The sequence below is a fragment of the Callionymus lyra genome, chromosome 13 (assembly GCF_982586985.1).
Source record: "Callionymus lyra chromosome 13, fCalLyr1.hap1.1, whole genome shotgun sequence".
NCBI classification, from domain to species: Eukaryota; Metazoa; Chordata; class Actinopteri; order Syngnathiformes; family Callionymidae; genus Callionymus; species Callionymus lyra.
Genome location: NC_141830.1, coordinates 19,717,809 through 19,735,700, shown reverse-complemented (window position 1 = coordinate 19,735,700; position 17,892 = coordinate 19,717,809). Strand labels below are relative to the sequence as shown.

At 38.9% G+C, this 17,892-nt stretch overlaps 2 protein-coding genes across 2 annotated transcripts; one reads left to right on the top strand and one right to left on the bottom strand.

Annotated features, from left to right (window-relative positions):
* Positions 1–449: 449 nt before the first annotated feature.
* rabac1 (Rab acceptor 1 (prenylated)) lies at positions 450–3,815 on the bottom strand. Its single transcript, XM_087805572.1, has 6 exons — positions 3,745–3,815; positions 2,188–2,316; positions 1,818–2,030; positions 1,637–1,734; positions 1,457–1,558; positions 450–1,068 (listed from the first exon to the last, which is right to left on the bottom strand). The coding sequence occupies exons 2-6, from the start codon at positions 2,307–2,309 to the stop codon at positions 980–982; spliced, it is 624 nt and encodes a 207-aa protein (XP_087661698.1). The 5' UTR covers positions 2,310–2,316; positions 3,745–3,815; the 3' UTR covers positions 450–979.
* Positions 3,816–4,235: 420 nt separating this feature from the next.
* Positions 4,236–17,273, top strand: dedd2 (death effector domain containing 2). The gene is made up of 6 exons (XM_087805324.1): positions 4,236–4,325; positions 4,571–4,676; positions 6,514–6,959; positions 7,218–7,331; positions 7,652–7,771; positions 15,732–17,273. The coding sequence occupies exons 3-6, from the start codon at positions 6,518–6,520 to the stop codon at positions 16,091–16,093; spliced, it is 1,038 nt and encodes a 345-aa protein (XP_087661450.1). The 5' UTR covers positions 4,236–4,325; positions 4,571–4,676; positions 6,514–6,517; the 3' UTR covers positions 16,094–17,273.
* The last annotated feature ends 619 nt before the right edge of the window (positions 17,274–17,892 follow it).

Sequence of the window (17,892 nt, the reverse complement as noted above, 5' to 3'; positions counted from 1 at the left end):
GTTCTTTCCTTCACTTTATTTTATGTCATAGAATAACTATACTTCTTTTGCATTTGTTTTTCTTTATTGTTGTTGTGACAAATATCATAAATATAAAAGGTTTTAATTGTCTTAAGGGTCTTTAAATAAGACTAAATAATATGCAATTGTAAGCTTATTTTATGCCCTTTTTATTTATCCCTTCTTTATTTTGGCTGGAGAACTACTAGTGACAACCATAGATCAAGTAAATGTGAAATGGAGATTCTGATGAAATATGTATCATTGATTGTAAAAAATAAATAATAAACTAAATTTACATCAGATTCACTTTCTCCATTTAACTATTAAAATTCTCATCCTTGGTAATTTCCCAAGTAATTTACACTTGACGATGAGGTCAGAGGTGACGGAGGCAGTTGTGAAAACGTAACAGCCTTATTTTAGTGGCAGCATAAATAAAGACAGAGTTTGTTTTACGGATTTATTGCACAGCCAGCGTGTCATCTAAATACATGGAAGTCCAATTGAATCCGATACTTTATACATGGCGTCATATCCCTAATTCAAACAATATTCCTTGACCTTTCAAAGTGTCTCAACACTTACTTAGTAACCCTAAGTTTAAAACCGACGCTTGACTCCGGTTTAAATTCATTCATGTCACCTCTTTCTAAATTGTCAGTGTGTGCATGTATAGTTGATTTGAGATAGTTTCATTGCGAAATGAAGCTTTCCGAATGAAGTGGTCAGAAAAAAGATTTGAAAAGATATTCAAGAAAGAAGGCAGACAATAAGAATTTTGCTCCAATGTAAAAAAAACAACCCGAAAATCTTATGGAGAAATAACATGTTTGTGACAGGATGGACTCTGAAGACCACATGCTAGAAATGAACCAGAGCCACATTCACGTCGCAGTCACTGCGATAATCACGAGGCAGTAATAGAATGGAGAAAGAATAAAAAAAAAAGAGCTGATGCTCCAGCTGCTCCTCCTCCTCACACCGGCTCCATCAGCAGCTCCTCGATGTCGGATCCTTCCAACTCTCGGAACGCAGCATGAGAACCGATCACGAAGAGCGTGGCCCCTGAACACAAGTGAATAACTCAGTGTTATGGACCAAATTACCTCGAATCATTTACTCAAGCATTTAATTGAAACTGCATTAAATTCAAATATATATCCTTTTTGGTTGCTTATGATTGTTATTTTCTTAGAAGAAGCGTTAAGATCTAAATCTTTTAATTATCGAGGAATAAAAACAATACTTTAAATGATCAAAACTTTATTTAAAAAGGCACGTTTCTCATTAAACTCATGTGATGCACTTTCTAAAAAAACACTGAACAAGATCATCAAGAACATCAGTGTACTACCATCACATTAGCGTTGTAGTAGTTTGCTGGTGCTCCAATAACAAGAGAGTCAACTTGTGAGTCTATAAAGATTCCTCAAAGAACTGTCACTCAACTCACCCAACACCCAGAACACAGCAGCTCCAGCTCCAGCGAGCCAGAACACAGGCAGAGACACGGCTCCAGCCAAACCCACCTGGTGTGGGACAGTCAGCACCTTCCCTGGTTGGATTAAAGAACAGTTTATTAATAAAACAACGTGTGTTTTTCAACATGATGTTCATATCGAGCACTTCTCACCCATGATGACCAACTTAGACTCCAGGGATTTGAGGTGAATGGCATAGAAGGCCGCGGCAAAGACCGCCATAGCGACGAGTAGCATCGGCGAGCTAACTCTGAGCAGGAAAACACACACTCAATATTAATTATAAACCCAGTGGAAATATTTACCGTCTCCTATACGCATGGTTCCACTTACATACAGTACAGGATGAGACCCAGAAAGATGAAGGTGTAGTTGCTGTTGTAAGTCTCCACATTCTTCACCACTCGCTGGCAGAATTCCCCAAAATTGCGAGGTTTGGAAAACTTGCGCTGATCCACGAAGCTCGCCCAGGGCCTGATGGACAAGCGGCGCCGGTCGATCCACTCCTTGGCCACGCTGGGGGAGAAACCTTTTGGAAGACCAAGCCTGTGTTCACGCAAGAAGAACCATGTGGTGTGGATGAGCTCTCAAGTCAGTTGTGGATAAAAGTTAAAATGTATTCATTTCTAACATTGGATGTATAAAAAAACCCCACCTAATTAAAGTAAAGCAGATCGACTCTGACGCAAATAAATGTTCTTACTTTGCCAAGATTCCGGCTCCACCGGTTCCAGTCGGATGAGCATCTTCAGCGTTGAACAGTTCTGCACCTTTACTGTCCATGTCGACCTCAACGTTCTCTCCCTTCAGAGCTTGAGAGGGCATTTGAGAGCTGAACGTGAACAAAATGGCGTGTTCTGGTTAAAAATCTAACAAATATGTGAATGAACTCGAACTATAACAGTTTAATCTATTGACAAGAATGAAACACACAGAACATTGCAAGTATTTGCAAGTTTACATCCCAACTGTGTACAAACCATCTTCCCAACACCAGATGGTGCAATTTCTTGAGGCATCTCTGCTCCTGCAAGTCATTCTTATAGAAGTCAATGGTTGTTGGTCGAAGATAAATATTTTCTTCGTTTTTCTTTTTGAATATCTATCAACATTAAAAGCATTTAAATGTAAACGCCATTTAGATCATTTTCCCAGACCATGTTGTGATTTAAATGTATATATATTTTATAAGGAATATATTACTCCTAAGACTAAAGAACGCTTTTTACCAATATTGTGTAGTATGTTATGCAACTGTTGTACTTTCATTTCTCCATCTCAGAACCATGTTGTTGCTAAGGAGCAGGCTTTATATTTGTTAAGCTCGCTTCCTCAATTTTGTCTCTTTATTCAGAAGAAACTAAATTAAAAATAAACTGAGAATGTAAGGGTTGATAAAGCTTCAGGAGAGAAATCCTTCAAGACTGTTGCTCCTAAGCTTTGGAACGATCTTCCTCTCTCTTTGTGTTTGATGATCTACTGACTCCTTCAAGAAACATCTTAAGACGTTTCTATTTGTTCAGGCTTTTCCTTGATTTTCTGGAACTCCTGTGTTGTTCTCAGTTATATCTTGACCTTTAAAGTATATACTTTATTGAATATTGTTTTGATTGTTTAAGCGCTTTGTGACCCTGGTCTGGAAAAGCGCTATACAAATAAAAATTACTTACTTACTTACTCACATGCAATAACAGATGGATGTCAGATAGTTGATCTAAACATACAACACTGTTCTGTTTAAGGCACAATTTATTTTTTTTTGCATAAAAAAAATAAGAATACAGGGAAAAACACTGACAGCTACACAGAGCAGAGACTTAAACAAAATACCTTATGAGAAACACCCTTTAAGCAGCTTCGTTGTGTCTTATATTTGTGTTTAATCCCGTGTTTTCTCTCCAGCAAACACAACCTTTGAAGTCCAACATCCCAGTAGAAACATGAGTGTACTCAGGGTGGGTCACTGCTCCACTGCTCCACTGCCACATCACCAGACACACTGGCCCACAAAGTGTCTTCACCACAGTACTACTACACGTTTTAGATACACGTTCTTAAGGTTACACATCAACACATCATAGTTTTTGTTGTAAACTAAACAACACAACTTGGCTAACAATAGCATGTCGATGTAGAACAGCTGAGCTCAAGAACGACTTAAATGCGTGAGTTTAAAAATCCAAATACTTCGACAGATAAATGAAAGCTAGACCTTTTGGTTACAGATGGTGATTATATTATTTTAAACAAATATACTCACGATAGAAGCAGCCGGAACCTCCACAGGTCTGACGCTAGTGTTTACAGACACGAATCGTGTTAGCACTTCCGGTTAACAGGGATGAACTGCGCCATCTAGGGGCAGAAGATGGTACTGCTGTGGTCAAAAGTAGTGTTGGTGAATAGATCGATCGATAGGTTTTAATCCCAATTCGAAGCCGATAACCAATAAAGACTGTGTCACGAGGTGCAAGCCAATAATAATCAATTCTTAATATATAATCAGTTCTTAATATAAATATAATATAAAATATTCTTATTTTGAAGACTGTTGGTGCTGCTATCTTTTGTTATTGATAATAATGGCGGCGCTTGAGTATAAAACGAAGCATTAAAAACGAAAAGTAGCAACAAACAACGTTTGATTTAAAAAGATCTGATCTCCGATCCGTTGTTATTGGTTTGAAACCATGTCTTTTTGAGGATCCTTGTTGCAAATCTGACTTACGATCAGTTTCTACCCACGGCGAGGGAAACCTCCGCGTGTGATTGGCCAGACTTGGTGTTATTGTGCTGACAGCTGAGCTGTGAGGTTGACGTGAGGAAGACTTGAGACATGAGGTGAGATGTGTTCATGTCAGGACAATAAATGTCGTTTAAGCGAGACCTGGTAGAAACTCTGATGCTATCCTGTCAATGTAGCTGAAGCTAACGCTACTGTGCTCCAGAGAAACGTTGTTTTTATCAAGTTAATGTTTTAATATTTAGATTGAATTCGTGTCTTTTTTTCTGTGAGTCTTGTTATTTGGTGATTCGTGTATTAAAAATGGTGTTTTAGGTGTAAGTTTGTTGTGTTTTTCTGGCAGAAACGTGACTGGTTACGTAACACGTGCAAGTGACGCTCGACTGGACGCTGCTGTCTTTGAAGGTGTCTCTGCACACCTGAGCGAGAGACTTTAACACGACCAACAGGTAAGACCAGCAGCTGGGTGTTGTCTTGTTTGTCTTGGTGTTCACGCCTTGTTCTGTCGTGTCTTTCAGTCACGCGTCTCTTGTTCACGCGTTGCCTTCAACATTTGCGACGTGTTTTGATCTTGTTTATATTGTGTCCAGATCAATAAATGCTGTTTTTAAACGATGCTTCTACTTATTGCAACAACAAAAACCCACATTGAAGCGTGTTAGCTATTAATAAATTAAACTTTAATGGGCTATTAATATATATATATATATATATATATATATATATATATATATATATATATATATATATATATATATATATGAGTATATTATACCACAACAACAAATTGGATTTTATAGTTTGTAAATTTGCTTATAAATAGTGACACATGATCAGGTGATGAAGTTTAAATGTCATAAACAATTGTTTTTTTTTAATCACTGGTGTATGCCTGACCGGTTATATGTCGGCAAGAGTAAGTTTGTGTTTCTATAATTTTTTTTTTACTAGTTTACAGGTTTCAGGCATTGTTTTTAGGCCATTGAACATCATCAGATTTATTATATCATGGTTTTCCAAAGTCAGTATTCAAAACTTTGACTGACTGTCAGAGGTGCTTGGAGAAATATAAGCTGTACTTAAAGTGATAGTTGACTCAAAATTCTAATTTCTACTCACCCTCATGTTGACTGAGGGTTGGTATTATTTTCCGACTAATCCGTTCCTCCTTAGAGTTATAAGCAAAAATGCATGTTCATTTTAATGTAATGACTCGGAGCTCAGTTGTCTTCATCTTTACCTTCAAAAAGACAGCCTTAAAAACTGTCAAGTACCTCCAAACTGCTCGTCTATAATTTACATCTTGTACTGAAGCCTCGACACGAGTAATTTTTTACAAACAAAACTTAAACAACTTTATATTTTAAGTTAATCTTTAGTGTAATAAGTCTAATACGTTTCTGACTGACTAGATTTAAGCTGCTGGTCTCTGCTAAAACAGGTTTAAAATATGTACTTGTTTAATTTATTTCAGAACCATTCCTAACGTCGAGGCTTTAATACATGAAGATGATCACTACGGATGTATTTGGATGTTTTTAAGTGTCTTTTTGGACAAGGATGAAGATGAAGACAACCGAGTGCCAGTCCCTACACTACAATGGGCTCACACTTTTTGACTATAACTCTAAAAAGGAACAGATTACTGTGAAAATAATACCAACCCTTAGTCGACATAAGGGTGATTAGAAAATGAGTGTGAATTCTGGGTGAACTATAACTTTAAAGCAGAAGTTCAGCTCTCAAAGACTTTGGTTTGTGTTGTGAAAACTGAAGCCTCGCCAGGCCAGCCCTCACAGTTGCATGCACATTTGTTTAAAAAGGATAGGAAAGCTCTTGTTTGATCATTTATCGCCTCTCATGCTCAAAACGCCAGCACATATTCTTCAGTGGTGATTTAAATGAACAGAACAGCACCCAGTAAGACACCTGTAAGACAGTTGTCAGGTCACACCCTGGCTCTCTGGGCAGGTTGTTGCACTACAGTGTGAGTCATGACTCTTCAAATAAACCCTGACGTCACATAAACATGTTAAGCCTCGTCTTGTGCTGCTTTAATAATAATAATATTACTAGAATATGTGACCATTAAAATTAAAACAAGGGTGTGTTTTGATCTGATGTTCGCTTTATTTCTATAAGATTTTAATGTAAAATTCTTTTAAAAAGCACCAAAATCGAATTGAATGAATTGAAATGTTTTCCTACATGTATAAAGGAGCAGAGTTGAAATAAGTGAATCACTGATATGTTGTCATTTTAATTGTAATTGTTTTTCTTCTTCAGAATAATGGCGACGGACTCGTATCACTGGGATGAAAAGGAGTGTCTCAGCTATAATGAGATGCTGTCTCTCCACGAGGTCTTTCACATCGTTGGTTCTCAGCTGACGGAGTATGACATCGACGTGCTCTGCTTCCTTCTGAACGAAACCTTCACCTCTCCTCATCCTTTGGACCCTTCCAGCTGGACAGTTGAGCCCGATGAGAACGACCCTATTGGGGTCTCCCCAAGCACCCAGCTACTGAAGGCCTGGAGAAGGTTGCGGCCCCACGACTCCGACGATCAAACATTGACATTATTCAAGACCAAAAGTGGCCTCGACATGCTGTTAGAAATGCAGAGGAGGGGCTTCCTGAGTGACGCTGATCTCAAGCCACTCCTTGAACTCCTGAGAATCATCAGTCGCCATGACCTGCTGCCTCTGATGTCGCACCAGAAGAAAAGAGCAGGTAAGAGTTTTACATATATTGTGTGCTGGTATGAGCTACAGAAACATTGATAACTTAACAATAGAAATCTGCTTTTCTTTAAACTATTCTATTATAGTTTGTTTTGTTAATAAAAATATCAGGATTATTTGTAGTTTTCAGTTTTGACCATACTTGTATATGTTGAGTGTTTGCTGCATATAAATCATTCTTATTTTAATTCAGTATAATCTATAGATGTATCAAAGGAGTGTAATAATATTCTGTCTCGTATCTCAGTATCTCCAGAACGATCCGACCACAGAGAGCTGGTGTGTGATTCTATAATGCAGCCAAGTCCTAGAGAACCTGAGGCGGTTCTTCCACATGCCTTCACACAGCCAATAAATGCAGGTATGTCCGGGGGGGGGGGGGGCGTGGAGGTCGTAACCAGGAACCCTTGAGGAAAATGACTGTCTATTTACACACGAAAATGTGGTCAAAACTTTTGTAAAATGGATTCTTTTTCGTCTTTGCTAGCTGTAGGGAAATTGGTAGCTGCTCCAGGTTGAGAAGCTAAAGTGTTTCTTCAGAGTGAGGGAGGTGGTGTTGGACTGGGAGTGGGTGTTTCTAGTTTAGGCTAAAGAAACCTTGATGACAATAATGACTCCATCAATGAACATGTTGCCACCACTTTTACCTGTGTGAGATCACAGTGCCATCTCGTCCCTCAGGTGAACACGAGGGTCTGTCCAGTCGTCCTCCCAGGAAGCTGAAGAAGAAGAGGGGCAATGGTTGGTCTCGCAGACCCAAGAATGCGCGAGTGTTGAAAACAAGGACTAAGGTGTCCTGCAGTAAGTACATCTCCATCAGAGTTGATGCCGGCTCATCACACGTCGCTCTGACAGTCATGTTCTCATTTTCATCACAGGCCTCACTTTCATTTATTTCCTTTTATGTTGCCGTTTCCATCTGAATCTCTATTTACTGAAGGCATTTACATTTCCAATCATCTGACTTATGGTTAACTAAGTTATTCTTTGAAGGTAGTATTAGGACATGGGTATTTTTAGTGAAATAATGACCGTCTTAGCTTCTGAGAAGGTCGCACATCTAGTCTTGGAACTGCAAAGAATGAAAAATATGTGTTTCTAGTTATTATGTGAATATCTGCTTCAGGCCTTGTGGCAGCAAATTGAAGGTTTTTAATCCCAAACATGTGTTCTTGTGTACAGACATGCACACACCAGTGATTAGATTTAAACACTTATTGTGACAACTCTTCTAGGCCTGTTTGTCCAACCCAGGGGCAGCAACCCTGACAACTCAAAGAGCCATTTGGACCCATTTCCTACATGAAAGAAAACCCGTTGACTTTAAAAATAAATATCATTCCATAGTGTTCACTTTCTCCGTTTGCCTTTTAAAAACATTCAAATACCTCCATACTGCTCGTCTGTAATGTCCCTCTCGTATTAAAGCCTCAACATGAGTAGAATTGATCAGAAAAATAATTAACAAGTATATATTTTGGGCTGGTTTTGAGTGGATGATACCAGACCGTCGCCTAAATCTCTTATGTCGAGGCTTCAATACGAGAGGGACGTTACAGACGAGCAGTATGGAAGCATTTGGATGTGTTTAAGTGTCTTTTTGGATGAAGATGAACACGAAAACGAAGAAAACTCTAAAAAGAACTGATTACTCTGAAGAAAATCCCAACCCTTAGTTGACATGAGGGTGAGTGAAATGTCAAAGATATGGGGTGAACTATCACTTTAAGCATTGATAATTATCGTAACAATGTTACTGTATAATTACTGCAGTATGCATGGTTGTTTCTCCCTTTCTTATTTAAAGCACTATCTGAGTCTTAATCTTAAGTAAGGTTTATTTATATATACATTAATATACATCTTAATTGTATATCATCATCATTATTATTATTATTATTATTATTATACATTCAGAATACAAAATAAAAGGATTAAAAACTAAATTATATGACTTCAAATTTAACGCAATTTACAATAACATTCATGTTTGTAACTGATTTGCTGAAAAATATAAAATATTTTCTATGTAGGTTTGCACAAATAGGACTGAGACAGGTGAGGGAGGGAGGAGAGTTCTTTGCTGATGACCTAATGTTGTTTGCTTTGACTTTTAACGTTTGACTTTTCTTTCTGCAATGAAATACATTTTTAAATGAAAGGAAAAAAAAAAATTATTGCATTGTCAACTCTGACGCCACAGATCACAGAGATGGTTTTGACAGAAGAAAATGATCTGCTACACAAGGCTTTGATGTTAATTCATTCCATATTCCTAGAACAAAAAAGATAGTTTTTCCATAATATCTCTCATTCTATTCTCAATACATGCTTAACTTTTTCACTACCATCGTTCATCTTGATGAAGTTATTTACTGGTCACATGGGTTCCAAAACTTCAAAAGTGCATTTTCTTTTATAATGAAAGAGAAGACGGATTTTAAAACATGTTCATTCTTTACCTGGACAAAGACATTCCTCACGAACCTAAAGAACGTTTGCAACGATTACCTTTCCTACTTGGCTGACGTCAACATTGTTCTCATGAAGCTTAAAGTTCAAGTTGTTTTATTGTTAAATATAATAAGATGAAATTGTAGTCCTCTCAGACCAGTCGTTTTAGTCAAAATACTTTTTTATATACGACTGACTCAACTGTATTCAAATCTTCCCTTGCATGTTTTCATTGTCATTAGAGAAAATGTAAAAAAGTATTTCCTTATTAATAAAATCCCCTCTTATAACAGGATATAATAAAATGTATTGAAATTGGGTCAACAAAGTTATTAGAAGTGACTCATCTTCTTGCTGCATTAATCTACTTGTCTATTGTTCTTTTGATTAGGTTAGGTTAGGTATAACTTTATTGATTCCTCAGGAGATCTCCTTCAGGAATTTTTTTTTTTTCCCAATTAGACACAGCAATACAGCAATTATTCATAAACATAAAAATAAGTACAAGAACAAAGAGAAATAAAGAGAAAGAACAAGATGATACAATCTAAGTCTAAAGATAAAGAACATTTAGACGTCAGCCATTTTGTGAAAGCTGAAATCCGGCACATAATTTTTAAATCAAAGTGGCTTTCAAACCTCATTTAAAAGAAGACTCTCAATTTGTTGTGCTTGCTTCTCCTTCTTTTTTTTTCTGAATGCACCCAAAAACACGTCCTCTCAACGCGAGTACTGTATATTCCAGCGGCTCGGTCGATTCAAACAATCCACAGCGATTCTAGCGATTAAGGTGTTGTGCCTGTGACTATCTTCTTGTTGCTCTCTTGACTCCACGTTTGATTCCACCAGGATTACTGGAGCTTGTCACTCAGAACCAGTAACCTAAGACTCAAAGGATGAGGATGCTGAGGAACATAACAAAACAAATCTGCGTGTTGCACAAGCGCTAAGATCAGTCACACACACCGAGTCTGGGCCAGTGTCGAAGGTAAAATATGCTCCTCTCCCTTGTTTTAGCGGCAGTGGGGCCTTTTTATGGTTTCCTTCAATAACTCTCAATGGTTTAGAACGATTAAGTTCCATCGGATGAGGCGACCTCATCGCTGTGAAAAAACATGAGGTAACAAAAAGACCCTGGTGACACAAATCCATCTGAAACCTTCCTGATCTTTAACCCCCAATAAAAACTCTAAACTACTAGGAAATACTTTTGACTTGTCCTCAAGTCAGTATGATATAAGAAATTAATTCAAAGCACCAGTCCGTGTTCTTTGCTGCCTGCATACACACCTTTAGTGGGAGGATCTAAACTGAGGCTCCTGGCGTGATCGTGGGACAGTTCGGCACACATGGTACCATGATTCACCGCCAGAGAACATTTTCATGACAACCTTTTCTTTCAAAGAGATGACTCACCTGTCGGAAAAAAGAAAAACGTTTCTTAAATGGTGGATGAGGATCACAAGTTCAATGACTTGGCCTCCAAATTCCAGATTTCTCAATCCAGAGAATATTCCATTGAATGTGGTGGACAAAGATGTTTGACACATTTCACACATGACTTGAAACTTCTGCAAAATCAGAGTTTAATATTTCTTTATTCGGGCCTTAAAACTCTTGATTTCTGGTACGTCCTAACATTTTAATAACATGTGTAATGCATGTTTAAAATAAAGATCGCCATTTACAGATTGCTTTTCTACCTTTTTTGCTCTTACTCTTCATCTGCACTATCGACATGGTTGCCGACAGATAAGTCTTAAGACCCGTGTAACCTTTAACCGAGCAGTTCTGAGGAAAATCAGCCAGCATTGCTTTGCTGAAGGAAGCCCCTGCTGTATCTTATCTCTGTGCCCTGTGTGAGCCTGGTGTGCATTTGTCAAGAGGAAGCAGAGATAGATACGACACTTCAGTAGGATTCTGGCCCCACAGCATTTTCAGACCTCTTATACTCTCTCTGGGTATGATTCATGCTCCAGGTCCTTTAAACTCAACTTTCTTTATTGACTCCCAATGATAAATAAACACAATTAGATATGTAAGTAAGTAAGTAATTTTTATTTGTATAGCGCTTTTCCAGACCAGGGTCACAAATCGCTTAAACAATCAAAACAATATATATTTTGAAATATCCCACCTTGGCACCTCAGGAAAATCACATGGGTTGCATTTATTTAACGGCTCATAAACATGAACAAATCTGGTATTTTAGAGCGAAAATTAACATTTTGTATCCCTTTCTCACATTTTCTGTATCAAGCTAAAACTACGAAAATGACACGAAAAGGGCCTTTTATGCCAAGATTTGACGGCATTGCAGTAACATAATTTCAACAACAAGTGGAGCCAGAAACGTCATTTCTATCCTAGGGTTTGGGTCTTTTAAGCCTTGAATAAATTTAAAATTAGTTTTAAGATAACAGACGAGTGGTTCCTCTTCGTCTTTGCTCGCATCCCGCTGTGTCTCACCAGGGTGTTTTCTGTTTTCACCCCCAAAAAAATGTGTGTAAAGCAGGCCGAAACCTTTTCTTAATACTAGGCCACAACTGCGTTATAGATGATAGTTCTTCACTGAATAAATGCTTGATCCATATTCGGCTAATCCCTATCCCAGTAAGTACAACTTAATTTAAAAATGCAACACATAATCCTTAAATTAACAAAAATAGTATATCTAATACAATCATCTCTCATCTAGGAGTTGGAAGAAGTCGACTTTCTAATTCCTATTGTGCGTCCTCCCAAGTCATACCTTTTTCCGGAGTGACCTCTTCAAACACCTCCAAAATCTTCAATGGTTTTCAACCTATTTTACCATTCCAATGTCAAGTCTTGCACATTATTTTGCCGATTTGAGATTCCAGTTCTGCATACAGACCAACCCTAATACTAACAAAACATTTTGGAATTTCAGTCCAGTGTATTGCGTGACTCAAACCTAGCTTCATCCAACTCAGAGCAGTGTTGTGTCTGTTGAAACGAAAACACCAGCTTGGTCAACCCACTTGAGCTTGTTTCTCTCTGTCCTTTCTGTGTTCACAGTTCTAAACAGACCGACTTGTGTGTCAGGAAATCTGTATCCTCTCACACGTTCAGACGCAGAGATGAGCTTTAATTCTCGAGCCTCGCAAAATGGGACAGACTCTTTTTCTTTTGGGGAAAGAGTTCAGTCCTCTCAGTAAACCCTCCAGTGACTTGGTCAGTCATTCAGCAGAAAAACGGATCGATAAAGAGTTGAAGCTCTCCTTGCCAAGAGACTCCTCGTAAATGGGTACTTAATTTCTTCTTTTTTTTGCAGGGATGAGATGTAGGAAGCCTAAATGGCTTGGTGTTTTAAAGTGTGAAAATGAAAGCTGTGCTGCCTTGTGTCCTTTCTAAGTGGAAGTCTTTGTGTCTTATGAAGTGTGAAGTGCTCTCTAACCCTGACTAAATGACTGTCCCTGTGTTTTTGTGGGTTGATGACTCCCTGCACTGTGCGACCTTTACTACTTTCCTGCTCACACTCACAAATTCAGGTCACTTATCAACATAGGAATTCAGATGTTTATCAATGATGTGCTGCTTGTTTAGATTTCAGGTCCAACTGAGGAGTGATTAAAAGGTCAAGCAAAGATAAAAAATATAATCTTGAAAAAAAAAAAGTAGTAGGGAAAGTTAATATAAACATCAGAAACATCGATGATTTACTATTATGATGTAAAAAAACTAAATGTAATAAAGAATATCAGGAAAATTAAGAAGAAAACAATTTTTTAAACGGCATTAATGGCTGAAGAATGTATTTTAAGATTGACAAAAATGAGGGTAGTAAATCCTAGCCGACGTGAAACTGAAAAAAAGCGTCATGTGTGGCGTAATGAGTCAGAAGTTGATCATGGACTGAGAGGGTTGGTGTCCCTGAGCGGCTGCAGTCTCATCAGTACTTGACTCACCTGGACAGTAACTTCAGTCCAGACGGTAGCATCTCAACCAACCTCCATCAGTGTCTTGAACTTTTGTACAGACAATCCAGTCCCCTGATAATGAGTCCGTCCGACTGTGTTAAACTCTTTTCTGTATCCCTGCTTGGCTACTACCTCGAGTCGGACTCTCTCCGCCCGCAGTCTTGCTGAGTATGTCAATCATGAAAGACGCCAGAGTACGTCCTAGTCTGTTATTTAGAATATATGTAGCATATATGTTGGTTATTTTGTTTGTCAATCTACGGGTAATATTGTCTCCAACTTGATACATTGATGGTCAAAACACAACAATTCATTATCATCCGTTAAAGCAACAATACGTAACATTTTAACTTTGAGTCTGAGTGTCATGTGACCACCAACCTGCTTTACAGTAGTGGATCAGAGACATTTATAAACTTGCATATTGTTTCCTTAACATAATTGGATTCTGTCGATCATCTCCACTAAGCCCACTTCACCTTACGTTACTCTGATTTAATTTTAAAATCTGACATTTCAGGTTGACATACATCTTGATAACACTGCTTGTAGAACAGCACAACACTTGAACACAAAAGATCTGCACAAGATCCAGGCTTTGTGTTCAATAACTGAAAGACTCAGTGTTAGCATTCTGCGCTTCTGTTATGTCGGCTTGTCTGGAACACGCGTCATCATAATGGATGTCCTTCACACCCACATGGTTTATTTCAATGTGATAACAATGACTACAAGTATGTGATGGAAAAAACACAGAGCCATAACATTATGACCCTGTGATGAAGACATCTCATTGTGACGTACAATATATCAGGGTGCGAGTCGAAAAACACTGTAACACATTGTAGGAACATGCTGTTCGTCCAGGTTGTGTAGTTCAGACAACATGGAAGCACACAACTGTGAAGGGAAGTCATCTGGTTTAATCAATCTTCAACGGCTTTTCATCACATTAAGAAGGTGGTCCTAATGTTATGGCTTAAACGCCTTCACACTGTGTGTGAGCATGTCTATATAAAAATGATGCTATGAATGTATAAATGACAGCTGAAGTCTAATATCACACACAAGAATCATTATGTCCTTGTAGGAGTTTAGGAATGATGCGATTTCATTACAGCCAAAGCCGCTCTGCCGATCCTCCTGAAGCTCTTGAATATGACAATGACATGAAGATGATCCCAAAAAAGCTCTTGTTTGGGAGAGTATGTATCCTCCAATTCCTCTCGCTGTGCTGTTGCATGACAACCGGATCTGACCTCTCAGTGTTTGATTTTTGATTTGCTCTGGGTATGATTTGAGGTGTTTCTGCGATTCTCTAATGGTTTCGTTTAAGTAGAAGAAACAAGGGGAAATACCTTAATATGTTTAGTTTTCCTTCATTTAATTTTGCTGATTTTTAAACTCCAATCTTATGTCCTGTGCCTTGAACAAAAAATGTTGTATTTCTTTCTTGATCCAACTACTTATTAAGATTGTTAAAATTAATATTTTATCAGTAGAAATGTGAACATTTTCCTGGTTGATTGTGAATTGGAATACACCTCCAGTGTGTAACATGGTGTGACTGTCAAAATAATAAAGTATGATGTACTTTTAAGTAGATGAATGCTTTATTGAGCTTGCAGAGATAAGTTATTATTATAAATGAATTAATTTAACAGCATGATTGTAACACAAAATGTCTAAGGGACTAATCTTCTTGGATTTGACTCCTATTAAAGTCTATATATAGTCAGTATTGCATGTTCTTTTCAGATGAAGCTAAGTGATCTTAGCATTTTATCCGAGTTGTCAGACTTTCCAGGAGTCGGGTGACGCTTCCACGGTTATCGTCGTGTTAACTCGGGGTCAAGGTGACCCGAAGGCTCAAAAACAAATCTGTTTGTGGTATCCCTTGTGTTGTCTCTGGGTCAAGATGACATCCCTGTCTTCCAGACATGCATATGCAGTGGTGGAGGTCGTTCACCTTAACCCAGAGGCAACACAAGGGATACCACAAACACATTTGTATGTGTGCTTTTGTGGTCACCTTGACCCTGAGGTAATACAAACGAGTGAAAACGATCCTCCACAGTCTAGTTCAAGACTCCCATCGTTCAGTCTCAAGACAGTCACATCATGAGACACATGTTAGGATCAACATTAGTTCTTTGTTCTATTGTAGTCTTTGCTGATACATTTGCTGAATCCAAACAATCTCTAATTGTGTTTTTTTCCCCTGTGTTTCCTCTGTTCTGGTTGCATCTCTTCTCCCCCTTTTTTTTGGTTATTTGGGCCCTCTCACCTCTCCTCCTTCCTCTGACCTCTGTCTCTCACCCCTGTCCCACCTCCGCACCTCTCCTCCACCTCTCCATCACCAGATATCCGCCTGCGGGTCCGGGCCGAGTACCTGGAGCACGAGTCGGCCCTCCGCGACGGCGTCTCCTCCGACAAGCGTCAGCCCCTGGAGCGTCAGTTCGAGTTGTTCAGCCGGGCCAGCTCGCTGCTGCGCTCCAGGGACCTCGGCACCATCGCCTGCGACATCAAGTTCACGGAATTGAAGAACCTGGACGCCTTCTGGAACGACTACCTGAGCGGAGCTCTGATGGAGGTCTTGAAGGGGGTCTTCATGGACTCGCTCAGAAGAGCGGCGGGCAGCGAGGAGGTGCGGCTGCTGGTCGGCGTGGACCAGGACGACTTCGAGGAGGCGCGGAAACTGCTTCAACAGAATGTCTCCCCCTAATGGTGGGTAGATGAACTCAAGCTGGACTTATTTGTGTCTCCTTGTTACCTCAACTTTAAGCTCCATTTAAAAGAGACCGCATAATGTAGCTGTAATGCGTCCTCTAGCCACTAGATGGCAGCTTTCACCATCCGATGATCTTCACTTAAATTTGTTCCATTTTTGGTTTACAAAATCCATGAAACAAATGTTCCACAGATGGATCTGCAGCTGGTTCCTTTGGTTGATCAGAACATTACAAGATTTATTTCAAAATCTGTGGGTAGAAATGTGAGAAACTGACCTGTTACTTTTAGTGCATCAGAAGGTGCTGACATGTACGATCAGGATTTCGGGAGCTGCAGAAAATAAGTGATCAGATAATAAATATTAACTTCACACAGAATCCAAGTGACCACTTCACTGCCGGGAGACTTCCATCCGAAGAAAAGTAATGCTCCATGTAACTGCCATTTCATCTGGGCTTATCAAACACCGCCAGGAAAAAAGTTTGAGAGATGTTTTTGAAAAATTGTGCGATAGAGCCCAGCAAATATTGAGAATGGACTCTCTGATTGACCTTTTGTGTCCAGCTATGGAGAGTCCAATCCCTGAGATAACATGCACTCGGAGGCCTCAGCCGCGCGTGGCACGATAACCCAAACTAGTGATTGCTGTGGCCGGTGGATGGTGCCGGCAGATGACAGCGGTGATTAGTGCCGAGCCTCAGTGGACCGTGGAAGATTCATCGCCACAAAGTTGCTGCTGGGATAATGCTCTCCGGCCGCCGACGCCCGGGCTTCCACGGCGAGTTCTTCTCTCTCCGAGAGTGGACAGTGCGTGGGTCAATAGAAGCCGTGTCGGAGAGATCAGAATCAAAAGTGCACATCCGAGCCGCGCTCTGTCCCGCTATGTAGGCCCAGTAGAGTGGCTCACCGACAGCTGTCTACTCGGTCTGCTGGAACTAATGCCGGGACTTCACTCATAGAAGTAGATCAATAAGAGCCGGCTCTCTGAGTCCCCCTCATAAGCACACGGACTGGCTGGTGTCTGCAGCAACACTGGAGATCTTCTCTGTTACTGTCATGCATGAGAAACACTGTTCATGGTAATTTGTTCTTGTTAAAGATATTATTTATATGTCTCTTCTGTTTAAATGATGTGGGTTTTTCTTAAAAATAAATGTTCTAATAAAATCTGATGCATGTTCTCTCTCTGTATAGTAGAATTGATGAAATATGAGCATCACACTGAATTATTTTTTAAACCAACAATACAAGTTTTATTTTCTAGTAGTGAGGTTAAAAGAAGGTTAATTAACTATGCATTTAATGCATCTAATCTTTTTTAAATTTCACCCAAAATGGCTGAGAAATACTTTTTTTCATGTTAATTCTATGAGGTATATGTGATAAAAGTACTATTCTAGTCATCGACATTCTGCTGCGACTCAATTGTTGCTACAACCTTAAGTTTCCAAAAATAATGATTGCTGTTTTGCAAAAATCATAAAATTAAGTTTGTTAGTTAACACATGAAAAACGAGTATAATTCACCGTCGATGTCCGCTTTAGAGATTCACACACATAATATTTCACGATGAGGTCAAATATGAACCCATTATTTCACACAAAAGGTTCAACACACACTGTTTTGAAGCTTGATTCTACTACATTTTGTGTTGTTCTCAGTATTATCTTGATCTTTAAATTATGTACTTTTTTGAGTATTGTTTTGATTGTTTAAGCGCTTTGTGACCCTGGTCTCGAAAAGCGCTATATAAATAAAAATTACTTACTTACTTACTTGCATTTTCTTTT

Bases quoted from the DNA above. Each gene is read 5' to 3' on its own strand.
- rabac1 (XM_087805572.1), bottom strand. From the start codon at position 2,309: ATGCCCTCTCAAGCTCTGAAGGGAGAGAACGTTGAGGTCGACATGGAC. The intron at 2,031-2,187 runs GTAAGAACATTT...GCGTGAACACAG, and splicing joins GGAGCCGGAATCTTGGCAAA to GCTTGGTCTTCCAAAAGGTT. The intron at 1,735-1,817 runs GTAAGTGGAACC...TTTCCTGCTCAG, and splicing joins GGTCTCATCCTGTACTGTAT to AGTTAGCTCGCCGATGCTAC.
- dedd2 (XM_087805324.1), top strand. From the start codon at position 6,518: ATGGCGACGGACTCGTATCACTGGGATGAAAAGGAGTGTCTCAGCTAT. The intron at 6,960-7,217 runs GTAAGAGTTTTA...CTCGTATCTCAG, and splicing joins GCACCAGAAGAAAAGAGCAG to TATCTCCAGAACGATCCGAC. The intron at 7,772-15,731 runs GTAAGTACATCT...CTCCATCACCAG, and splicing joins AAGGACTAAGGTGTCCTGCA to ATATCCGCCTGCGGGTCCGG.